Source organism: Hippopotamus amphibius, chromosome X, assembly GCF_030028045.1.
Source record: "Hippopotamus amphibius kiboko isolate mHipAmp2 chromosome X, mHipAmp2.hap2, whole genome shotgun sequence".
Lineage (NCBI taxonomy): Eukaryota > Metazoa > Chordata > Mammalia > Artiodactyla > Hippopotamidae > Hippopotamus > Hippopotamus amphibius.
Window position 1 is genome coordinate 16,784,298 of NC_080203.1, and position 27,286 is coordinate 16,811,583.

General features: G+C 38.2%; 1 protein-coding gene across 1 annotated transcript in view; it reads right to left on the reverse strand.

Annotated features, from left to right (window-relative positions):
• LOC130842638 (transmembrane 9 superfamily member 2-like) overlaps positions 1-27,286 on the reverse strand; it is a 120,121-nt gene that overhangs the window by 18,982 nt on the left and 73,853 nt on the right. Inside the window, 4 exon segments of the mRNA XM_057719323.1 lie at positions 7,958-8,129; positions 10,463-10,574; positions 12,794-12,942; positions 14,439-14,598. Coding sequence (XP_057575306.1) covers positions 7,958-8,129; positions 10,463-10,574; positions 12,794-12,942; positions 14,439-14,598 — 593 coding nt within the window.

Below are 27,286 nucleotides of genomic sequence, written 5' to 3' on the forward strand. Positions count from 1 at the left end.
GGTACATAGCTCAACATAATAAAGGCCATACATGACAAACCCACAGCTAATATCACACTCAGATGCGAAAAGCTGAAAGTTTTTCCTCTAAGATCAGGAATAAGACAAGGATGCCCACGCTCACCACTTTTATTCAGTATAGTATTGAAAGCCCTAGGCAGAACAATTAGGCAAGAAAAAGGATAAAAAATATCCAAATTGGAAAGGAAGAAGTAAAACTGTCTTATTTACAGATGACATGATATTATGTATAGAAAACCCTAAAGACTCCACCAAAAAACTATTAGAATTAATAAATGAACTCAGTAAAGTTTCAGGATACAAAATCAACATATAGAAATTTGTTGCATTTCTATACACTAATAACGAACTATCAGAAAGAGAAATTAAGAAAACAATCCCATTTACAATTGATCAAAAAGAATGAAATACCTAAAAATAAATTTAACCAAATTTATCCAAGAATAAAGTTAACCAAATTGAACTGAAAGACCGGTACACTGAAAACTGTAAGACATTAATGAAAGATTGAAGAAGACACAAATAAATGGAAAGATATTCCATGTTCATGGACTGGAAAAATTAATATTGTAAAAATGTCTATACTACCCAAAGGAATTTCTGGATTTAATGCAATCCCTGTCAGAAGTCCAGTGGTGGACTTCACTGGTACTTCAGTGGCTAAGACTCTGCATTTCCAATGCAAGGGGCACAGGTTTGATCCCTGGTCAGGGAACTGAGGTCCCACATGCTGTACAGCACAGTCAAAAATAATAATAATAAAAATAATAGTAATAATAAAATAAAAGTCCAGTGGTAATTTCACACAAATAGGACAAACAATCCTAAAATTTGTATGGAACCACAAAAGATCCCAAATAGCCAAAGCAACCTTGAGAAACAAGAACAAAGCTGAAGGTATCAATCCCTTGATCTCAAACTGTATTACAAAGCTATGGTAATCAAAACCACATGGTGGGACTTCCTAGGTGGCACAGTGGTTAAGAATCCACCTGCCAATGCAGGGGACCTGGGTTAGAGCTCTGCTCTGGGAAGATCCCACATGCTGCAGAGCAACTAAGCCCATGCGCCACAACTATTGAGCCCGTGTGCTGCAACTACTGAAGCCCACACACCTAGAGCCCATGCTCCGCAACAAGAGAGGCCACCACAATGAGGAGCCTGTGCACCAAAATGAAGAGTAGCCCCCACTCACCACAACTAGAGAAAAGCCATGTGCAGCAATAAAGACCAAATGCAGCCAATAAACAAAATGAAATAAATAAATTTATTTATTAAAAAAAAGTATGGTAATGGCATAAAAACAAATACATAAATCAAGGGAACAAAACAGAGAGCCCAGAAATAAATCCACGCATATATGGTGAACTAACTTATGACAAAGAAGCCAAGAATATACATTGGGAAAGGATAGTCTCTTCATAAATGGTGTTGAAAAAACTGCACGGTGACATGCAGAGAATGAAACTGGACACAAAAATTAACTCAAAGTGGATTAAAGACCTGAATGTAAGACCTGAAACCATAAAGCTCCTAGAAGTAAACACAGGAGGTAAGCTCCTTGACATCAGTGTTGGTGATGATTTTTTTGGACTTCACACTGAAAGCAAAGGCAACAAAAGCAAAAATCAACAAGTGGGACTAAATCAAACTAAAAAGTTTCTATACAGAAAAGGAGGCCATCAACAAAAACGAAAAGGCAACCTCCTGAATGGGAGAAAATATTTGCATATCATATATCTGACAAGGGATTAACATCCAAAATACATTAAAAAAAACAACCCTCATCCAACTCTATAGCAATAAAATCCCCCAAAAATCCAATTAAAAATGGGTACAGCGGGACTTCCCTGCTGGTCCAGTGTTTAAGACTTTGCCTACCGATGCAGGGGGTAAGGGTTCGATCCCTGTTCAGGGAGCTAAGATCCCACATGCCTCACAGGCAAAAAACCAACATATTAAACAGAAGCAATATTGTAAAAAATTCAATAAAGACTTCTTAAAAAAATGGTCCACATCAAAAAAAATTATAAAAAAAATTTTTTAATGGGCAGAGGATCTGAAAAGACATTTTTCCAGAGAAAACAAAACATACAGAAGGCCAACAGGTACATGAGAAGATGCTCAACCCCACCAATTATCAGGGAAATGCAAATCAAAACCACAATGCGATATCACCTCACACCTGTCTGAATGCTGTCATCAAAAAGATAACAAATAACAAGTGTTGGGGAGGATGTGGAGAAAAGGGAACCCTTGTACACTGCTGGTGGGAATGTAAATTGGTGCAGCCACTGTGGAAAACAGTATGGAGGTTCCTCAAAAAATTGAAAATAGATCTACCACATGATCTAGCAATTCCACTCCAGGTATTTATCTGAAGAAAACAAAAACACTAATTCAAGATATATGCACCCTTATGTTCATTGAAGCATCATTTACAATAGCCAAGATATGGAAGCAACCTAAGTGCGCATCAATAGATGAACAGATAAATAAGATGTGGTATATGTTTATGTATGTATGTACGAGGGTGAGTCAAAAATTATCCACACTCCGGCTGTAGAATTTACATAAGTTTTAATATAACTGGAGTGCGGATCAGGTTTGACTCATACTCGTGTGTGTGTGTGTGTGTGTGTGTGTGTATAAAACTCAGCCATAAAAAAAGAACTAAATCGTGTCATTTGGCCATTTGGGACAATATGGGTGGACCTAGAGGGTATTACGCTAGATGAAATAAGTCAAACAGAGAAAAACAAATACTTTATGATTTCACTTGTATGTGGAATCTAAAAAAAACAGAACAATTGAACAAACATAACAAAATAGAAACAGAGTCATAGATACAGAGAACAAACACGTGGTTGCCAGGGGTCGGGGGTGGGGGGTAGGTGGAGGAGTGAAATAGGTGAGGGAGATTAAGAGATACAAAATTCCAGTCACAAAATAAATAAGTCATGGGATGAAATGTACAGTGTGGGTAATATAGTCAATGACTATGCAATATCTTTGTATGGTGACAGATGGTAACTAGATTTATCACGGTGATCATTTTGAAATGGATAGAAATATCAAATCACTATGCTGTGTACTAGGAATTAACACAGTGTTGTAGGTCAATTATACTCCAACAAACAAACAAACAAACAAACTCATAGATAAAGAGATCAGATTTGTGGTTACCAGATGTGAGGGGTAGGTAAAGAGGAACTATGTGAAGGCAGTCAAAACGTACAAACTTCCAGTTATAAGATAAACAAGTACTAGGGATGTAATGTACAACATGATAAATATAACTAACACTGCTGTGTGTTATATATGAAAGCTGCTGAGAGTAAATCCTAGAGTTTTCAGCACAAGAAAAAAATTTTTTTTCTATTTCTTTAATTTTGTGATTATATGAGATGATGGATGTTCACTAAACGTACTGTGATCATCATTTCATGATGTATGTAAGTCGCATCATTATGCTGTACACCTTAAACTTATACAGTGCTGTATGTCAACTATATCTCAACAAAAATCTCAATAAAACTGAAAGGAAAAAAAATATACACCCTCCAGAAAGATTTTAGGGCTGTTACAATAGATGTAATCATTTTATTGTTTTAAAAAAATGGGCAGGAGATCTGAATAGACATTTTTCCAAAGAAGACATACAGAAGGCCGAAAGGGACATGAAAAGATGCTCAACGGCACTAGTCACCAGGGAAATACAAATCAAAACCACAATGACATATCACCTCACACCTGTTAGAATGGCAATTATCAAAAACACAAGAAATAAAAAGTGTTGTCGAGGATGTGGAGAAAAGGGGACCCTGTGCACTGTTGATAAAATGTAAATTGGTACAGCCACTATGGAAAACAGTATGGAGGGTCCCCAAAAAATTAAAAATAGGACTACCATATGATCCAGCAATTCCACTTTTGGGTATTTATCCAAAGAAAATTAAAACACTAACTCAAAAAGATACTTGTACCTCATGTTCACTGCAGCATTATTTATAATAGCCAAGATATGAAAACAATCTAAGTGTCCACTGGTGGATAAATGGATAAAGAAAATGTGGTATATGTAAACAATGGAATATTATTCAACCATAAAAAAGAATGCAATCCTGCTTTCTGTGACAACATGGATGGGCTTTGAGGGCATTATGCTAAGTGAAATAAGTCAGACAGAGAAAGACAAATACTGCATGCTCTCACTTACATGTAGGATCTTAAAAATAAATACATAAACACCAAGCTGACAGATACAGAGAACTGGTGGTGGGGAGGAGGATGTGGGCTGGTGGTGGGGAGGAGGATGTGGGCAAAATGGGTGAAGGGGGTCAAAAAGTACAAACGTCCAATTATAAAATAAATGTCATGGGGATGTAATGTACAGCATGGTGACTATAATTAATAATACTGTAGTGCATATTTGAAAGTTGCTAAGAGAGTAAATCTTAAAAGTTCTCATCTACTCCAAAAATTTTGTAACTGTGTGTGATGACAGATGTTAACTAGACTTATTGTGGTGATCATTTTGCAATATACACAAATATCAAATCATTATGTTGTAGACCAGAAATTAATATAATGTTGTATGTCAATTATACTTCAATATAAAAAATTTTTTAATTTAAAATAAAATAGATATGGAAACCTTATACCATAATGGTATCTCCTCTCTTTCACACTCTGTGTAATTCAAGAAGAACCATGTAATTCAAGAACCATGTGTAACTCAAGAAGAACTCTGTGTAATTCAAGAAGGACCACTATGAAGGATATAAAATAGGTATAAGATGTGGTCACTGTTCTCAAGGAGATTCCAAGTTAGGTGGGGAGACATGTTAAAAAAGTCAGGAGGATACACACCTGAACTCAGTAAATGGTTAAGTTTAAGATGTTTAGAAAATATGCTGAGTAGGCAGAACAGGAGCCCAAATACCAAGGTAAGTTTAGACCTTGATAGAGAAGGAAGTATGGCACTATTAAAGTTTTCAAATAAGAATGATATTATCACGTTAGTTCCCTATTTAAACCCCCTCAACTTACCATCCTTCATACAATAAAATCTAAATTCCTTAGTACAGTATAGTTTTTAAGACCCTGGTAAGATCTGCCAGTTCCTTATGTTTCTAATCACTATTGCCACCTAGTGCCACCCACCCTCTCTTGCCATCCTGAACTTCTCTGTGTTCTTTGAAGATGTCATACTCCTTTCCACTTCAGGACTTTTGAACACACTGTCACCTCTGTTTGAAATACTTGATTACCCACCTCTTCTTCAATATCATTTCTTTCACAAAGCTCATCAAACCGATAATTCCTTCTTTGTCTCCCATCCATTAAAATAAAAGATCCACAAAAGCAGGGGACCTTACCTGTCTTCTTCACCACTGTGTCCCCAGCACCTAGCTCAAGGTCTAGCGCAGCGTAAGACAGAATAAAAAGCTTCTGAAGAAGAATAAATAGGGAAGTTGTGATTAATTAACTATAAAGCATGGAAGGGCTATGTTAAGAATTCTGCAAAATAAGCCCAAGAGATGAGAGATTAGAGATGATGGTTAAAGAAAGAGAGAAATTAAGATGAGTCAGGGGAAAAGGAAGTGCTAAATTCACTTTCTGGGGCATCCTGAGTTGGCAGTACCAATGTGACGTGCAAACGTTCAGAATATAAGTGGAGAGAGGTTATGGTTGGAAACACAGCTTTGGGAGGTGTCAGCACTGAGGAGTTAAGGGAAGCCCTGCAACTAAATAAGCTCTAACAGGGAGAGCATAGAAAGAAAGGACTGAAATGCTGAAGGCTGAACCTTAAAGGCTAGAGTTAGGTGACAGGAAGAGAGAGGAAAACAAAAGAATTCACAACGTGGTACAAGAAGAATGCCAATCATGCTGGGAGAATTTCACAGAATAGGTGTTGAGTAGTGTTAACTAAGAAGCCAAGGAGGAGGAAGACAAATGAAAGGCCATTAGATTTGGTAAGAAACCACTGAGAGCCTTGGAGTCACATATTAGTGACAGAAGCAATTCAAGTGGTGGAGTCAACCAACGGGCAGAGATTTTTGTCAGCAGTGTGACCATTCGGGATGACATCTAACTCTTGAAAGAAGCTGTTGTAATATAAGACTCCAAGAAAAAGGCAGCCTGAGTCTAAGTGTTAGGTAATGAAGAAAACATAATCCAGAAAACATAATCCATCCAACTGCATGTTACACAAATAGAAAAGCCAGTGACTTAGGGCGGGGGGGTGGGGAATCCAAAACAGAAGACACGAGAGGCAGAGGCGACATGTAAGCACAGTGATACCGATGAAATTCACAAACAATCTTGAGAAAAAGAAACCAGACCCCAATTAAGCCAGACATAAAAGAGTACATCTCTTATGATTCCATTTACCTACAATTCAAAACCAGGCCAAATTAACCTATGCTATTAAAACGTCAGGACAGTGGTTGTCTTTTGGGGAACATGAGTGGAAAGAGGCCCAACAATGGCTTTCGGCGAGCGGATGAGGTACTGTTTATTAACGTGGGTGTCAGTTACAGAGTGTGCTCACTGCTATACACTTATGATGTGTGCATTTTTCTGCAGGCATATTTCAGTAGAAAGCTTAAAAACCTTAAAAACAAACATGAGGAGCCTGGTTAGACTAGAATGGTGAGACGCTCTCAAGGCCTTTGGGTTTTTTTGTTTGTTTGTTTCTTTCATTCTTTGGCTGCGCTGGGTCTTTGCTTCATTGGGGTGCACAGGCTCTTCGCTGCGCTCTTCGTTGCACTCTTCATTGGGGCGTGTGGGCTCCAGAGTGCGCATGCTCAGTAGTTGCGGCACGCAGGCTACCTAGTTACAGCACATGGGCTTAGTTGCTCCTGGCAAGTGGGATCTTAGTTCCCCTACCAGGGATGGAACCCACGTCCCCTGCATTGGAGGGTGGATTCTTAACCCCTGGACTACCAGGGAAGTCCCCAAGCCTCCGGTTTTAAATAGAACTTTTTTAGTTCTCCAACCAACCATCGAACCCTGGCCTCCTGCAGTGGAAGTGGAAGAGCGGAGTCCCAACCACTGCCCCACTAGGGAAATCCTTAAACAGAACTTCTGGCAGTTGAGAGAGGAGAGGAGGCCTGCACGGTCTTCTCTTTACTGAGGAACTGAAAGCAGCAGTATACAAAAAGCACAGAAAGGAGTTACCACCAAGATGCCCAGTTTCTCAGATAATGTTTACATATGTCTTAAAGCTTTGATTTCTGACAAATTTCCATTATTAATTTTTGCATATTTGTTGAACCTGAGAGTTAAAATTAGAGAAAAATATTTGAAATGTTCCAAACTGATCTACACAAGTGATATGACTTGAGCTTAAACCAGAACTTAAAAGTTAGGCAGGTAGAGGTGGACCACTGCTTCCCTTGGGTTAGAAAGGGCATAAAGCTCTCCAACCTCATTATTTCGCCAACTGGATCATTTTAGAACCCATGCCATTTTTTCACCTGCTTTAAGCATTAATCTAAACAAAAGTTTCTATCACAGCTGAGCCCAAATAACAATCCCAAGTGAGTAATCCTGAGAAGTATACATCTTGTTCCTCACCTATAATTGCTTATATTGACTTAATCTAATTTTACTAATTTAAAAGTTATTCAAGTCAGTTAATTTTTTATGCTTGGAAGCTATTCAAAGGTGATTACATATAACTCTTACTGTGCTTTGGAACACATCCCTACTGTTTAAAAACACTCACAATGGACAGTCTTACAGCTAAGTACATAAGGTCCCTCCAGCTCCCCAGGCTTTGCAATCTTTTATCCCCAAAGCATAAAAATGAACATGATGACTTTGTTCCCTCTTCCTTCCACTAATTGTTAATTGGTGCTTATTATATTATGGCTATCTCCAAGTCTTTTTAGAGAATCTGAAATACACAAAATCATTCCATGCTTACCTGTGAAAAGGAAGAAAATCAAGACCATGATCGTTGTGTACCCAAAGTACAAAGTGGTGCTTGCAAAGCCCGTGATTTGAAGTTTGGTAAAGAAGTAATAAACTGCATACAAGAAAAGGTAAACAGCTGTAAAACTGCTGGTAAAAAAGGCTCTCCACCACCAGTGATAGTCCTGCAAAAAAGAGGTAGAAAAAGCAACTTTTTAGATGAAATTCTAACAATACATGGGTTAGCAATTATTCTAATAACAAACAACATAAAATAGGCTCCAGATGATTATGGATTAAAAGAAATAAAGGGGGAAGTTTTTATAAGAAATTTAACATAATATGTACTGTCTGAGTAACGTACATCCTGCTTGGGGCACCCTAACGATGATAAACTCTTGGTTTCCAGGGGGACCACGTGTGCCCTCGGGGGTTGTACTTCTAATGTGTGTATCCTTTCTCCGCAGACGCTGCCTCTGCCCTGGAAGGCTTTCAGGTCGGCTTCAATTTACTGGCCAGGGTTGTGCTAGGCCTGAATTGATGCCTCAGGCCAGGTAAAAAGAGGTTAATATAGAAATTGAAGCTAGACCTTTTTCTCCCCCTTCCAGTTTTATTGGGATTGTTATTGAGATATAATTGACATACAGCACTGTCTAAGTTTAAGGTAGACAGCATAATGATTTGACTTACATATATCATGAAATGATTTTCACAGTAAATTTAGTGAGCATCCAACATCTCATACAGATACAAAATTAAGGAAATAGAAAAACAATATTTTTCCTTGTGATGAGGACTCAGGATTTACTCTCTTAACAACTTCATACATAACATACAGCAGTGTTAATTATATTTATCATGTTGTACATTACATCCCTAGGACTTATTTATCTTGTAACTGGAATTTTGTACCTTTTGACCACCTTCATCCAATTCTCCCTCCCCCCTAACCCCTGCCTCTGGTAACCACAAATCTGATCCCCTTTTCTATAAGTTTGTTTAAGACAGACCTTTATGGTTAATACAATTTGTTTTAACTGGCTAAATTCAGGACCCATGCAGGCATGACTGAGGTCAATAATCAAGTTAGTCTCATCCTGCCCCGTGGGCCCTTCCTGTTAATAATTTTACCACAAAGGCACTGTGGTCAAGGACCAAGGGGATAAACTGTGCAGAAAAGAGTTAGAATAGCAGGTCTGTGGTTGCTATCTTTAGAAGGGTCTGCTTGCAAGGTTGACTCTTGGCTTATATCTGGGAACTTGGCATTTAATCATTCCCTGACTGATGAGACTGGTTTGCTATACCTAGACTGTACAAACAATGTGATTTATGGTGAACACTTGCTTTCCTCTTGGGAGTCTGAAATTTTTGGAGTTGCTAGGCAGAGGGTGTCTATGTGACTACCTTCCAATAAAAACCTTAGATGCTGAGTGTCTAATGGGCTTCCCTGGGCAGACATATTGCACATATAGTCCTGCATGTTTTACTGCTGGAGAGAGGAGCATGCTTTGTGTGTCCCCCTCATGAGAGAGAGAAAGCACAGGAAGACTGTACATGGATTTTTTTCCCCAAGTTCCACCTGTGTCTTTTTCCCTTGCTGATCCTGTTGTGTATTATTTTGCTGTAACAAACTCTAGCCAAGAAGACATCTATCTGTACGCTGAGTCCTAGTGAGTCACCAAACATGTGAGTGGTCTTGGGGGCCCCAAAAACATTTTCTAAGGAATAAAAATATACACATTATATGCTTATTAATGTATGTTTCATTAATGACTGTTGCAGATTTTCTATGACAAAATGTACCGTAGAATCAATGAGTAGCTAAGTATAATAATATACATAATTATATATTTTTTTACCTTTATTCCTATAGCTCAAGAAAAAAATGCTCTAAGACATCATGTATACAATAATCATGCCCTAAACTCTCTTGTCACCTTTAGAGCGTCTCATTAAACTACTAAAATAAGAGGGATTTAGGGAATTTAAGAAAACACGTTCACCACCAGCTTAGTTATCTAAAATGACATCAGGAAAAAATTGGGGGTGGCATGGGGTAAAAAGAATTATTTATGTCCATGGTAACCAAAAGGCAACAAAATGAAAGAGAAAGGGCCTTTAGCAGCAATCTCAAACCCATAAAATACAATCCTGGCCTAAGCTGCAAGAAAATTTTAATTGTTAAAAAGAAAACATCATCGAACCAGATCTTTTATAAGTCTAAACTATCAAATCGGTTCCCCATATTTTTCTATGTTAACTGAATATTATGCAGCAATTATAGTAACTAGCCAGAGAGAAATTGCTTTCTGTTGAAAATTTTCCATCAAAGCAGCATTAACTTGATAGCTGCATCAAAATCAAAATGTGTCATTAGGAAAATACAATATAAAAGCGATCCCAAGTTATAGAAACCATGCAGTTAACATTTATTTCAATTCCTTTCTCAACACAGACCTCTAATTCCAATAACGCAACTTTAGAAAGCTTCAGATGCATTAGTTTCTTATGTCTTTACCTCAGCACACAAATGAAAATAACACAGTAAAACAGCAGCTTCTGAACAAGTAATCAGGAGAATTACAAAGACTAAGAAAAGGAATCCAAACATGAAGTACACCTGATGAGACCTGAAAAGAAAAACAACAGCTTTAAAATAAGCTTTAACTTAACGATACACACAGAAAGATCCGTCCAACTCTATACAGTAAACTGTCACTCGCTTTTCTCTCCTTGAGCTTTTCATTCCAAACCTTCACCTACCCATACAGTATCATCAAATCCATGTAGTATCCATGTAGTATCAAATATATATATATATTCCCTTACCTACACAGCTTCAGAGTTTGGCTATATCCTCTCTCACCAGAATCAGTGTTGCTACTTACCCATATTCCTCTGCTCCTATAATTTAGTTTTCCCTTGAGACCCATCAATATCCTCTATACACATTTTAAAACATGCTTTCTCTTTAGAAATGGAAGGTTGTACATGCCATAAATACCAGCGACTACAGTATACAACAGAAAACCACAGAATCCCACGCCATTTTGCCTTTGGAAGTCTGTTGACAGGTAGCTTCCCCAAATAGGTCTTTATAGCACAACACATAATTCTATGAAATATACTTTCAAACATGCATCTTTAAAAATATCTGTGTGTGGATTACATATAGGCCAAACTTCAAAAGAATGAAGTAATTTCTTTCATTATAATAGAGCAAGCTGACTAAATTGGGATTAGAAATACACATTTTTAAGAGCCTTCAGAAGAGAAGAAGAAACTCATGTACCAATCAATATCCCATTTTAAAACCTCATGTAAAATATACACCTGGGGACTGAGGATGAAGGATGGAGGTTGGGGAGAATCATCTCTAGAGTTAATAAATACATACAAAGTTGTACACAACAAGTGTGCTGTTTCTCATTGAAACAAAAATTAATTCGTCTATTAGAGAATGAACTTATGGTTACCAGGAGGGAAGCAGGGGAGAAAGGGATAGTTAGGGAATGTAGTATTGACACGTACACACTGCTATATTTAAGATGGATAGCCAACAAGGACCTACTGTATAGCACATGAAACTCTGCCGAATATTCTGTAACAATTTAAATGGGAAAAGAATTTGAAAAAGAATAGATACACGTATCCGTATAACTGAATCCCTTTGCTGTACACCTGAAACTATTATGACATTGTTAATCAACTATACTCCAATATAAAATAAAAAGTTAAAAAAAATTTTAATTAATTTGTCTAAAGAATCTTTCAGTTTCACTTTAAAATTACTTTCCCATTAAAAACATCTGGAAAATTTGGTTACTATAATCTATTTCTCAGCGTGTTAAATACGTAGTTGCTTATCTTTTAAACAACTTTGACACAATGCTGTTTAAAAGGTGAGTAATTAATGTGTGTGATTAAGCCTAATTTCCGAGGACTTCAAAGTTTTGTCTAGAAGATTCCTTTGGGACAAAAGTGTTGTAAACACACAGAGTTGGTGACTGCATTTTATTTTATTTTATTTTATTTTATTTTATGGTGCCTTTGCCCCCTCTCCAAAAATCCCTCCACAATAACACCCCACTTGGCCAGCTCCCAAAACCAAAATGCTGTCAAGAATCGGGTAGAAAAAAAGAGACTTGGAGCAACTGAAATATCTGTCACAAAACAGCAGCACTACAGCTGTGACACTTTAATCAGAGAGCACTGGTTCTTCCTTCACATGCATTTCTAACTATCTCGGTTATTAGAATTCTTAAATTACAACAGATTAACAGTAGCAGATAAAAAGAGAAAAGCTATAAGGAAAAGGCATCTGACATCAGCACTAACAGTTGACAGAAAGGAAGATAGAAAACCCTTACTTATAGCTCAGTACAGATGAAGACCCAAAATCAGCGGTCTCCAAATTATTTTTAGCAGAGAAACTCTAAATGAAATCTTACATGTAAGGCCAGTATGGAAAATAGATACAAATCAGAGCTGCCCCTTCCCATCTTTAGGCACCTCCCTCCAAGTGACACTCCCATCCCACCCCCTGCAAAGTCTCAGAGAAGTACAGTTTGAGACCAACTTTTGTAAATCACTTGGAAATGCTTAAAAAGAGGTTATTAATTTTCAAAAAGGAAACATTTATAGACATTTTCATCCAAAAGTAGCTTTAAAATTTTGTGAATTAAGTCTTAGTTTCTTAGGAAATTCCTTTGGGTCAGATTGCTATTTCCTGGATAAAACAGGGTAGCAAATAAAGTTTAACCATACCAGAATTGAACCTCCTTGAGATATAAAAAAAATAATTTATTAACATTTAATATTTTTGAGATTATGAAGGTACAATACTCACCAAATACTGTTTAGAATGAAAAAGAGTTGAATAAAAATACAGCCAAAAGGTAAAAGGCCACCGATGACGATGCCAAAAAGTGGTTTTCTAATGAAAGTCTGTTGAGGAATCCGACGGGGAATGTGGTTTATGCGAACTGGATATGTAAACTGCTCAAAAATAAATCAAGTGAAAATCAGAATGAAATAAAATGGAAGTAAATGTATACAGATACCATCACAATACATAATCTTCACTCTGAACATTTCCAAGAGCAGTTATCTGGGCAGAGGCTATATCAATGCTGGGCAACAGAAATACTATGACGTACGCCACAAATGCAGTATCAAATTGTTTAGTAGCTGCATTTTTAAAAGTAAAAAAGAAAACCGATAAAATTAATTTATTAATATATTTTACTTGATCTAATGATCTAACATGCCCAAATACTACCATTTAAATTTGTGATCGACATAAAAATTATTAATCAGATATTTTACACTTCTCTTGTTGTTGTTCTAAGTGGTTGAAAACCAGTGTGTATTTTACACTTACAGCACATAATTCAGACTAGCCACACTTCAAGTACTCAAAAGCCACAATTGTCTAGTGGCCAGCATACTAGATAGGACACAGCTAAACAATAAGGATGTTTATCTTTTCTTACAAATGTCAAGGGAGAGACTGGACAAAACTTACTAGTTACTATTGCAACATGAAATAATACATGATGTCAAAAAGTTCTCTCAGAATTTGTCTAAAAATTTCTCTATGAAAATTTGTCATAGTTTCAGAAATTTTTCTTTTTCTGCTCTCTGTGGAACTCCACCTCCTGTTTTGTCTTGTCTGAATTCTCCCCTGCAAACTCATGCTACATCTTTATAATACAACCCTTTTGCAGTGTGGCCTCATTTAGTCTTTTTGGTATACTGCTCCTTTTCCCTATGCATGGAATAGGCTAACTTCAAATCTGTAAACTGGGTTAGCAGATGTAAACTATTACATATAGAATGAATAAACAACAAGGTCCTACTGTATAGCACAGGGAACTCTGTTCAATATTCTGGGATAAACCATAATGGAAAAGAATAGGAAAAAGAATGTATATATGTGTGTGTAACTGAGTCACTTTGCTGTACAGCAGTAATTAACAGAACATTGTGATTCAACTATACTTCAATAAAAAATAAATTTAAAAAACAATTATTTCTACTACTATATATAAACTAAACAACAAGGTCCTACTGTAGAGCACAGGGAACTCTATTCAATATCCTGGGATAAACCATAATGGAAAAGAAAACAATCTGTAAACTGAGCAGCCCCATTTCTTGGATTGTATCTTGGCTTTCTTCCCCTGACTATATAAGCTTATTATTTTTCTGACTTTCTTAAAGTCAGCCTTCCTACAATATGTCCTTTTAATTTTGCCCATCAGAGAGCGAGGGAAATATAAACAATCCATAAAATGTGAAATACATGAAAGAACATCTTGTAAAGTGTTACTGTCTTTCATTTACAATTTGTAAAAATCTTTTACCCCTAAATGGTTATTCTGTGTCATTTTCTCCAATGGTACAGCTTCCATTCCCTGCATAGTCTATACACATTGAGGTATTATTCCAGACATCACTCAATGGTCAAAAGCAGTATTTTAAAAGTTTACCTTTTTCTGGCTTCCAATGTATGCACCCAAAAATGTCAATGGTACTGAAATTCCAAACCACACTGTGAGGATATCTATCAAGGTACCAAAGGAGATGGTGGCTGATGACCCTTCCACCCAAAGAATTAGATTCATGATAAAGAAATCCACAAAGACAATACTAGGGGAGAAAAGGTATCAGAAAACATTATGATTTCAGGAAAACGTTATAAACATATTTGATGTGAATGTCAGTGCATTTCTTTTGGTGGGAAGGATATCACAAATTACTAAGTTAAACCCTAGAAGAATATTCAATCGCACTGTGTAAACCCAGTCATTGAGCTGGAGCTTAAACTCAATACCATATAATAAGATAGCAGTTTATTATAGGATGTAATTTCTACATCCCACTCATCTTTTTTTTTTTTTTTTTTTTTTTTTTTTTCTGATTTTTTTTTTTATTTTATTTTTTTGGGGGGTACACCAGGTTCAATCATCTGTTTTTATACACATATCCCCATATTCCCTCCCTTCCTTGACGCCCCCACCTCGATTCATCCCACTCATCTTTGCAGCTCCAGAGTCTAGCAGAAAATAAATAAGGTGTGGAATAATATACCATTGAAAAACTCAATATGCAATATAGTGAATACAATTAAGAAAACACATATATTAAAAACAGATTTTAGAATCCTAGACTGAAATGGGTTATAAGAAGCCTCAAGTCAGACAAGTATTCATTTAAAACAGTTTTACAAATATTTCCTGTAAGAAAGTTAAAAATTATCCTACACATATCTCTATTTTTTTCAGAGTCTTCCTAACAAAGATTCTGCCAATTTCTATTCATACCTCTAAGTGATGGGGAAAAAATTTTTACTCTCATGCAGACATTTTCAGTTTCTTTTTCTTGGCCTTTAGTACAGGAGGTACAGAAATCTTAGAGGCTGTCTCACATGTAGCGCAGATAGGGCTTGAAGCTATTAAAAGTCCTTTTAAATTCCAGCATAGTGTAGGAAGCATTTTCAGGAATGGTGGCCAGTTTGATTCGTTTTTAAAAAGTATATTTGCCAAGGGAGAGGGGGGTGGGAGAGGGTAGGAGTGGGAGTTTTTTCAAGTAGATTTTGTATTCTGGATTTACAATTTTGTTAATAAATACACAAAGATTTTGGTGATCATTTTGCAAGTATTTTTTAAACCTTGAATTTAAGAATCTGTTTGTCTTTTAGGACTTCCCTGGTGGTCCAGTGGGTAAGACTCCCAATGCAGGGCACCTGGGTTCAATCCCTGGTCAGGAAACTAGATCCCGCATGCATGCCAACAACTAAGAAGTCCGCATGCCACAACTATGAGCCTACATGCTGCAGCTAAAAGAGACTGCATGCTGCAACTAAAGATCCCATGTGCCGCAACTAAGACCTGGCACAGCCAAAATAAATAAATAGATAAATAAATAAATAATTTTTTTAAAAAAAGAATCTGTCCTTTAAAAAAAATATTTAATCTTTCACAGCCTAAGTGTAATGGAGATCACAGTTTTAAGCCTAGGAAATAAAGCCTCATATATCTAAAGATGAATAATTTCAAACAAGCTGATAAGGTTTTTGTTATTACTTTTTCATTTGAAATGTTTTATAGACTGGCTTAATTCTGTTCAAATTTTTTTAATAAATTTATTTATTTATTTATTTATTTATTTATTTATTGGCTGTGTTGGGTCTTCATTGCTGCGCTCAGGCTTTCTCTAGTTGTAGCGAGCGGGGGCTAATCTTAGTTGTGGTGCAAGGGCTTCTCACTGCAGTGGCTTCTCTTGTTGCAGAGCATGGGCTCTAGGCACACAGGCTTCAGTAGTTGTGACATGTGGACTCAATAGTTGTGGCTGAAGGGCTCTAGACCACAGGCTCAGTAGTTGTGGCACACAGGCTTAGTTGCTCTGCGGCATGTGGGATCCTCCTGGACCAGGGCTCAAACCTGTGTCCCCTGCATTGGCAGGCGGATTCTTAACCACTGCGCCACCAGGGAAGTCCCTCAAATTTTATTTTTAACTTTTGTGTTTATGGTTTATTTTGTATAAATTTTTATAATAAAATAAATTTTCCAAAAAACATAAAACAAAGAGTATTACATTTGTCATTCAGAATCAGCAGGTCAACCCCTAAGTCTACTGGATAAACCCCCAAGCAAGCCCAGCTACTGTGCCTGTATGTGTTCCAGGCAAGTTTGATCACAGCTACAGGTGAGTATGGGTGTGAGTAAGTATCGATGTGAGTGTTTCTGAAAGCCTAAAAGACGAGACTGAAAAGGTGGGCAGAGGCTAGGCTGTGGAAGGCTGTGAATGTCAGGTTAAGGAGTGTAGACTTCATCCTGTCAGCACGAGGAAACAGCTGAAGAGTTTTTACACTCAAAGCTGTGAGGTACACAGTGCAGTTGTCCAGGAAGGTGAATCTACAGCATTTTGAAGGACAGACCTAAGGGAGGAGATACTAGAGGCAAAGAGACTAGATATAAACTGTTAAGAATCTGTACAAGGACTTCCCTGGTGGTGCAGTGGTTAAGAATCTGCCTGCCAATACAGGGGACACGGGTTCGAGCCCTGGTCCAGTAAGATCCTACATGCCAAAGAGCAACTAAGCCCATGCAACACAACTACTAAGCCTGCACTCTAGTGCCCGAGAGCCACAACTATTGAGCCACCACGCTTCAACTACTGAAGCCCTGCACCTAAAGCCCATGCTCCAAAATAAGAGAAGCCAACGCAATGAGAAGCCTGCACACCACAATGAAGAGCAGCCCACACTCTCCACAACTACAGAAAGCCTGCACGCAGCAACGAAGACCCAACGCAGCCAATAAATAAAAAATAAAATAAATATAATTAATTAATTAATTTTTTAAAAAACACTGATAAAATTATAGCAAAGGAATTTTTTAAAGCCATAAATACAGAAGGATGAGGGATACAGGGGAGAAGACATTAGTAACAAATTTTGGAAACCAGATAGCAGACAGACAAATAATAACCGAGTTAGTAAAAAGAGGGAAACTGTATCCTCAATCGTCAGTAGAGAAAGCTGAGAGGCAACTCAATTTATACCATAGAGCTCCAAAAAGGTTCTGGAATTTGTAGTGCCAGGTACCTCTCCAGGTCGGGGTGAAGGACTGCCTAAAGCCAGGAGAACTGGTTGAAAGTCAGCCTGAGACGCTGACAGAGCTGTAGATTCCCTCCCCAACTCTGCAGAGCCAGACAACTCCCCTTCAGGACCCCAGCATAAGATGGGAGGGCTAGGCCCTTAGACAAGATCCCTGAAGCTCAGAAGAAAACTTGATTGAGAAAATCTATGATCCTCAGAGAAATCAGACATGTTATTGTAGCCATGAGACAAGACGAGGAAATTTTAAAGGACTTTTGAGAACATAGAAAAGTTCTTCTTCTTTCTTTCTTTTTTTTTTTGGCTGCGCTGGGCAGCTTGCAGGATCTTAGCTCTCCCCACCAGGGACTGAACCTGTGCCCCCTGCAATGGAAGCACGGAGTCCTAACCACTGGACCGCCAGGGAATTCCCTAGAAGAGGTCTTATGAATTAAAAATATGACAAGAGGCACTTATAGGTGAAATGTTAAAAAAAAAAAAACAAATGTATTTATTTACAAAACAGAAAGAGACTCACAGAACTAGAAAACAAACTTATGGTTACCAAAGGGGAAAGAGGGGGAGAGGATAAATCAGGAGTTTGGGATTGACATATACACACTACTATATATAAAGTAGATAACCAACAAGGACCTACTGTAGAGCACAGGGAACTATACTCAATATCTTGTAATAACCTATATGGAAAAGAATCTGGAAAAGAATATATATAATATAGATAGAAAGATAGATAGACAGATGGATCGATAGATATAGATGTATAACTGAATCACAGTGCCATATATCCGAAACTAACACAACATTGTAAATCAACTATAATTTTTAAAAAGTGACGAGATGAATTTAAACCTTAATAAAAGGGTTGGAAGGTAAAGCTAATGAAATGTCTTAGAAAGCAGTGTTTAAAAAAAGAAAGAAATGAAGAACAGGCAAAAAAAAGGAAAATTAATGATCAACTCAGGTAACAAAAAACAAAAGTTACGTGGATAGAGTTCTTTCTGAATGTCTTTTAGGGATATTAAGTAATTTGCTAAAGATCGAACAGCTAAAAAAGAGGTAGAGCTGGGATTCTTACTCAGATGTGTGTGATTTTTTTAAGAGCAATCTTTCCCCATTCCACTGTGCTATAATAAAGCCTCTATGGTAGGAACCAACCTGACCAATCACGTTTATCTTCTCCTCTCCAGAACAGTTTGTCAAGCATCAGAGACAGGGAATGTGGTGACAGCCACTTCGTGCTGCACCAAGTTAGGCTTTGAGGTCTACAGTTTAGTATTCCTGGTTTCATTCATCAGTTCTAAATTCTCTCAAGGTCCATTCCAATTCTAGGATTTTAAGGCTGCCTTTGTATTTGCCATATATTTTCAATTTCTTATTTAGGATCACTGTTTTGGATGCTTCCCCATCTCTCATTATAAGTGATTTGGTCCTCTCTAAACCAACTTCGGTCATTTGTTCTTTCATTTTACTATTTCTACTTCACCTTTCCTCCTTGCATTTACGGTCTCTTCTGTCTATCAACACCTTTTTCAGTAGACATATCTTTTCTGCTTTTTAAAGGCTCATACTTCCTCCTGTTGGAGATGTAGTTTCCAGTCCTTTCAAACAACAACATATACAACAACAAAACCTCCACCTTATGTCTCATCAGTTTCTGGCATCTCAATAAGGGAGTCTAGTGTCCCATGATTCAACCATACTTCTTAAAATGTTTTTTAATACCTTTCTGCTGTAATGAATTTGTCTAGCCACGATATTCCTCTGCCACATTTCCTAGCTTTGAAGAGATTCATTTCAGCTGTTATCTTTCCATGGCCAGAAAAATTACTTCTCACTTGACAAATCATAACCTCCCTTCTTATACATAAACTTAATCAACCCATCTCAACAATTTCCCTTTTGAAAGTACACTCTAGAATGTTAATACGTGTTTAACGATTCTGTAACTGTCCTTCAATTTCATGTTTTTATATTCTGTATTTCTTCCTTTGTCAATCTCTAATTATTTCCAGACCTTTTCATGGAATTTTAAATAGCAGAACTAAAAGGAAACAAGAGGTCACCTGGGTCCATCTCCTACTCGAAACATTTATTCACACATTCATCAAACATTTATTGAGTACCTATGTGTTAGGCCCTGTTGTTCCAAGATAAATAAAACAAAAATCCTTGCTCTGAAAAAGCTCAGTCTAGTGGGGGACAGAGATAAACAAATAAATTACAACATTGGAAATGCTATAGCAGTTGATAGACATAGAACAGTAGGAACACAGAAGAAAAGAGTGACCAAAAATACTTTGTAGCTCACAAAACAATTTCACAATCCATTAGTTCATTTACTTCTCTAAATGACTCTGTGACACAAGCATTACGAGCAAGGAAATGGACAATCAGAAAGGTTATAGGACTTACCCAAAGTCACTTACCTAATACTGAGTGCTGGAATTCAAACTTTTCTTCTTCTAATTTTAAAGTTTGAATACCTGTCCATCAACCCCTGCTGACTCTTCCCTTTTCTACGTACCCCTTTAGGAGTTACATGCAGGAAAAGGACATCATTTAATAATTTTACTTTCTTCAGTTTCTCTTAGGGAGCATATGTTCATTAGTTTAACTGCTTCTCAATTTAAACTCAAATCCATTTTTACATTGTCCATGTATATACCATGAGGCACTGAAATTCTCTTTCAACCTACCACATTCTAAGAAATAAGAATCCCAGTACCTTATGATTGTCTCATCTACATAAGAGAGCCCCTAAACCTCTTGAGGGAAACATGTTCTTTATATCATGTCTGGTTTATTGCTTTTAAACTGCATTCAGTTCTACTAACAGAACTAGGAAACAATCTATCTTGCATTTTAAATTATTCACATGATTCAATCATTTACTGAGCACTTACTCTCCATAAGGCACTTATACTTCATATAAGGCACTAAGCTACACACTGTGAAAGATACAGAAATGAATAAGACATAGTAATCACCCTCATGAGTCTTAGAATGTAAAATGAGAGATAAGACATCACAAATACCTCCAATCTAAAGAATACTGTGGTAACTGTTGTAATAATGGTAATAGATACTGCACAATTTCAAAACATGAAAGTGATGCTATTAGAGCTGGAAATTAAAGAATGAATAGAAATTTGGCATGGGAAAATTGGAACAAAAGGACTACAAATAGATGGGACAGCTTGAGCAAAGGCATGATAGAAGAAAATAGTAGCTAATAACCACAGCTACCATTTATTAAACACTTATTATGTGCTAGGCACTGTTCCAAATGTTTTAACACATTATCCCATTTAATCCTCATAACGACCATATGAAGTAGATGCCATTATTTCCGTACTACAGATAAAGAAGCCTAAGATTAGAAAGGTAAAATAACTTGCTCAAGGTCCCATGATTAGTAAATATTATTTAAAACTCTTTTTGCCTATCCAAATTAAAAGACAACTGCATAATGCAATACTTATAAAACTGTGTTGATGAGCACACAAAGCATTAAGATGTAATTAGGATGACAATAACAGCACAAAGGAGGGAGGAGGGAAAGGAGGTATAAAAGAGCATGTGATATTTTTAATAACATTGAAATTAAGTTGGTACTAATCTGAACTACATTGCTATAAATTGAGACATTAATTGTAATCCATAACATAACCACTAAGAATAAACTCAAAATAAGAGTAAAAGAAATGACAAGGAAATAAAAATAGTACACTAAAAATATCTATTCAACACAATAGAGGGCAGTAATGAAGGGACAAAAAAAGACCTAAAATTAATAGAAAATAGCAAGATATCAGATGTAAATCCTACCTTATCAATAATCTCATTAAATGTACATGGGTGAAATATTCCAATTAAAAGGCAGAGGTTGGCAAAAGGGACCCAAAAAAATAACTCAAATAAATATATGATGTCTACAAGAGACACGATTCTGATTCAGAGACACAAATAGATTGAAAGTAAAAGGATTTTACATACAGTTGACCCTTGAAAAAAATGGGTTTTAACTGCACAGGTCCACTCATACATGGATATTTTTCCAATAAATACATACCACAGTGCTACACAATCTGCATCCATGAATGCAGAATAATGGATACAGAGGACTGACTCTAAAGTTATACAGAGATTTTCGATTGTGCAGGGGGTCAGGGCCCCTAGCCCCCATGTTGTTCTAGAGTCAATTAGATAAGTGATCTATATAAGATCTCTAGATATATATATAGCTATATCATGCAAACATTAACCAAAAGAGAGCTAGAGTGGCTATACTTCAAAATAGACTTTAAGACAAAAAGCATTGAGAGAGGTAAAGAAGGACTTTTATAACAATAACAGTATCCATCTATCAAGAATATAAACAATTATAGGGACTTCCCTGGTGGTGCAGTGGTTGAGAATCTGCCTGTGAAAGTAGGGAACATGGATTCGACCCCTGGTCCGGGAAGATCCCACGTGCCATGGAGCAACTAAGCCCACAAGCCACAACTACTGAGTGCATGCTCCACAACTACTGAAGCCCACGCACCTAGAGCCCATGCTCCCCAACAAGGGAAGCCACCACAATGAGAAGCCCGCGCACCACAACAAAGAGTAGCCCCCACTCACCGCAACTAGAGAAAGCTGCATGCAGCAATGAAGACCCAACACAGCCAATAAATAAATAAATATATTTTTTTAAAAAAAGAATATATAACAATTACAAACATATATGTACCTAACGCAGAGCCCAAAAAATACGAGAGTGAGTCAAAAATTATCCACACTCTGGCTATAGAATTCATTGTAATTAACTTTTAGAAAAGACAAATACATCATTTTTTGACATAATCTCCTTGTTTTTCAATACACGTTGTCCATCTGTCAAGAAGCTTTTGTATTCCCTCATTTAAAAATGTTTTAGGCTGAGCTGTGAGCCATGAATGCACCACTGTCTTCACTTCTTCATCAGAAGTGAATCTTCATCCTCGTAGGGCTGCTTTCAGGAGGCCAAACAGGTGAAAGTCTGATGGAACAAGATCAGGACTATAGGGAGGATGCTTTAGCACCTCAAAACGAAGTTTTTGCAGAGTGTCAACAGTGTGGGCAGAAGTGTGCGGACGTGCACACCCTCAGACCACAAAAAACAAATCACTGCATGCTGCTCTTCTTTCATGCAAATCACAAGTGGGGCATCCTTTTTTGCTTGTGCTGTGGTTATAAATTAACTGATGTAACACATTCACACATACACAGCAGTGACTGGGGAGACAGTAGCCTTGAAAGGAAAGCACTGATAAGACAGTGCAGCCAACAGAAGTTTTAATATAACTGGAGTGCAGGTAATTTTTGACTCACCCTTGTATATGAAGCAAAAACTGACAGAACGGAAGGAAGAAACAGACAATTCAACAATGATAGTTGGAGACTTGAATACCCACTTTCAATAATGGATAGAACAACTAGACAGAAGATCAACAAGGAAATAAAAGACTTTAACAACACTGTAAACCTACTAGACCTAACAGACATTGACAGCAGAATATACATTCTTCTCAAGTGTACATGGAACATTCTCCAGGATAGACCATATGTTAGGCCATAAAATAAGTCCCAGTAAATTTAACAGATCTGAAATCACATAAAGTATAATATAATTGAAAGGAATTAAAGAAAACCAAATAAATGGAAAGACATCCTGCATTTGTGAATTGGAAGACTTAATATTGTTAAGATGGCAATATCCCCCAAATTGATCTACAGATTCCATGCAATCTTATCAAAATCCCTGTCAGCTTTTTGAAGAAATTGAAAAGCTCTTCCTAAACTTCATATGGAAATGCAAAGTTCCAGAATAACCAAAATAATCTTGAAAAAGAACAAAGCTGGAGGACTGCCACTTCCTAATTTCAAAATTTAGAAAAAGCTACAGTAATCAAGACTATGGGTACTGGCCTAAGGACAGACATATAGACTAATAGAAAAGGATTGAGAGATCAGAAATAAACCCACAAATTTATGGCCATTTCATTTTCAATAAGGGAATCAAGAGACATCAGTTGGGGCAGAAGAGTTTTTTCAACAAATAATGCCAGGACAACTGGATATCCATGTACAAAAGAATAAAGTTAGATCCTTAACTCACACATATTAAAAAAAAATTAACTCAAAATGAATCAAAGTCCTGAATTTACGATGTAAAACTAGAAAACTTTTATAAGAAAAGATAAGCATAAATTTAAGTGACCTTGGATTAGGCTGCTTAAATATGACACCTAAGGCACAAGCAACCAAACAAAAGGAAATAAATTGAAGGTCATCAAAATTTTAAAGTTTTGGGACTTCCCTGGTGGCACAGTGGTCGGTAGTCCACCTGTCAATGCAGGGGACACAGGTTTGAGCCCTAGTCTGGAAGGATCCCACATGCTGCAGAGCAGCTGAGCCCATGCACCACAACTGCTGAGCCTGCACTCTGGAGTCTAAGAGCCACAACTACTGAAGCCCGTGTGCCTAGAGCCCATGCTCCACAACAAGAGAGGTCACCACAATGAAAAGCTCATGCACCGCAATGAGGAGTGGACGTTGCTCACCACAACTAGAGGAAGCCCATGCGCAGTGATGAAGACCCAACACAGCTAAAAATAAATAAATAAATAAATTTATTTTTTTTTAAATGGGGGTGGGGCTTCCCTGGTGGTGCAGTGGTTAAGAATCTGCCTTCAAATGCAGGGGACATGGGTTTGATCCCTGGCCTGAGAACATCCCACATGCCAAGGAGCAACTAAGCCCGTGTGCCACAACTACTGAGCCCACACACTACAACTACTGAAGTCCGTGTGCATAGAGCCCTGCTCTGCAACAAGAGAAGCCACCGCAATAAGACGCCTGTGCACTGCAATGAAGAATAGGCCCTGCTCTCGGCAACTGCAGAAAGCCCGCGCAGCAACAAAGACCCAACACAGTCAATAAATAAATAAATAAAATTATATTAAAAAATGTAGGGGGCGGAGTTAAGATGGCAGCGTGGGAAGACACAGAGATCGCATCTCTCCACAAATAGAACAGTTACTGGAGGCCAGCGGGGGACCTGAGGCCCAACCAGACTGCAGGAACCCCGCAGCAACAGGGTAGGACCTGGGAGAAGCCAGAGGGGTGGGGAAGGGGAGGCCTGACTGGACCGGCGCCCGGGGGGTGGCTGGGGGAGGGGAGAAGTTCCTGCCTGGAGGGACTGCTGGGGGCTGGGGAGATTGGGGAAACCGCGATTGGGTTTCTCCCGCCCAGGAGGCCAGGAGGCCTGCTGAGTTCCCTGGCTTGGGGGCCTGCTGGGTTCCCCAGGCGGGTCCTCCACCCTCCAAGGTCCCCTCCGGGCTGCCTGGGTCCTGGGGGTGTGGGAAGGAGGGAGGAGGGGCGAGGAGGTGGAGAGGCAGGCAGGAGGGGGTGGGAGCTTTGAGATTAGGGGCTGGGAGAGGCTGGAGGGCGTTTTGCCTGCTCTCTTGGCCAGGGAGGCCGACTGGGCTCCCGGACCTGGTCCTTCATTCTCCGGGTCCCCTCCAGCTGCTTAAAACCTAGGAGAGTGGGGGGCGGGGGAGAGGAAGAGAGGCAGATAGGGACCCTACCAGACTGGGAGATCTGGGGAAGTGCGGCAGGTGTTACCCTAGCCCAGGTGGCCCTGGGAAGCATGTTGGGCGTCATAGTCTGGTCTCCTGCCTTTCAGTGCCCCCTGCAGCTGTAAGGGTTCTAGGGGAATAGGAGAGAGGGGGTGGGAAAAAAGAGAACCCAAGGGGAAGGGACCCTACAAGACTGGAGGACTAGGGGAGGAGCTTGCATCTCTCCCACCAACTTGGGCCCAGGGAGCCCGCTGGGTACCTTGACCTGGTCCTTTGCTCCCAGGACCAGAGGCATTTCTGGGCCCTTCTACATCATTGGACCTAAGCCCCATTCTCCACAACCCCCAGGGCCGTCTCTAAGGGTAGGCTCTGCCCATTGCCTAACTACTCCCCCACACACACCCTCAGCCTCGTCTAAGCCCAGTCCTGACAGCCAAGGCCTTTTCTGGCTTTTTTTTTTTTTTCTCTATATCTTTTCTTTTTCTTTTTCTTTTTTTTTTCTTCCCACCCCCTCACTTAGGAGATTGCAGTTGTTTTACAATCCAGTTGTTGCTCCATCATTTTTTTTTAATTTTTTCTAACACATCTGTTAGTTTCCTACTATTGTATTTTTTAGCTTGCTATTGTTCTCCTGTTCTCCTACCTTTTTTCCTTTTTTTTTTTCGTTTTCCCTGCTCCACACAGCTTGTGGGATCTTGATACACAAGCCCAGTGTCAGGCCTGTGTTCCTGAGGTGGGAGCTCTGAGGCCAAAACATTGGACTAACAGGGAAACCCAGTTCCCAGGGAATATCCTTTACCGTGAGGTCTCCCAGAGGTTCTCAACTTAACATCAAGAACCAGCAGGAACACAGTCCCACCCATCCAAAGCGGGGGGAAAATGAGACAACAAAAACATATGCCACAGATGAAGGAACAAGGTAAAAGTACACAAGACCAAATAAATGAAGAGGAAATAGGAAAATTGCCTGAAAGAATTCAGAGTTATGATAGTAAAGATGATCCAAAATCTACAAGAAACAGTTAAAAAGGAATCAGAAGAACTAAAGAGTAAACAAACAGTACTAGATAACAAAATAACCAAAATTAAAAATACTCTAGATGGCATAAACAGCAGAATAACTGAGGCAGGAGAACAATTAAGTGAGTTAGAAGATAGAATGGGGGAAATAACTGCCACAGAACCAAAAAAGAAAAAAGAATAAAAAGAATGGAAAGCAGTCTCAGAGACCTTGGTGATAACATTAAGCGCACCAACATTCGAATCATAGGCATTCCAGAAGAAGAAGAAAAAAAGAAAGGGTCTGAGAAAATATTTGAAGAGGTTATAGTGGAAAACTTCCCCAACATGGGAAAGGAAATAATTAATAAAGTCCAAGAAGTGCAGAGAGTCCCATACAGAATAAACCCAAGGAGAAATACACCTAGGCACATATTAATCAAACTAACGAAAATTGAACACAAAGAAAAAATATTAAAAGCAGCAAGAGAAAAGCAACAAATAACATATAAGTGAAAACGCATAAGGATAACAGCTGACCTTTCTACACAAACTCAGCAGGCCAGAAGGGAGTGGCAGGATATATTGAAAGTCCTGAGAGAGAAAAACCTACAGCCAAGAATACTCTACCCAGCAAGAATCTTATTCAGATTCGACGGAGAAATCAAAAGCTTTACAGACAAACAAAAGTTAAGAGAATTCGGCACCACCAAACCAGACTTACAACAAGTGCTAAAGGAACTTTTCTAAGTAGGAAACACAAGAGAAGGAAAAGACCTACAAAAACAAACCCAAAACAATTAAGAAAATGGTAATAGGAACATACATGTCAATAATCACCTTAAATGTAAATGGATTAAATGCTCCAACCAAAAGACACAGACTGGTTAAATGGATACAAAAACAAGACCCTTCTATATGCCGTCTACAAGGAACCCACTTCAGACCAAGGGATACATATAGACAAAGTAAAGGGATAGAAAAAGATATTCCATGCAAATGGAAGTCAAAAGAAAGCTGGAGTAGCAATACACATATCAGACAAATTAGACTTTAAAGTAAAGGCTATTAAAAGAGACAAGGAAGGACACTACATAATGATCAAGGGATCAAT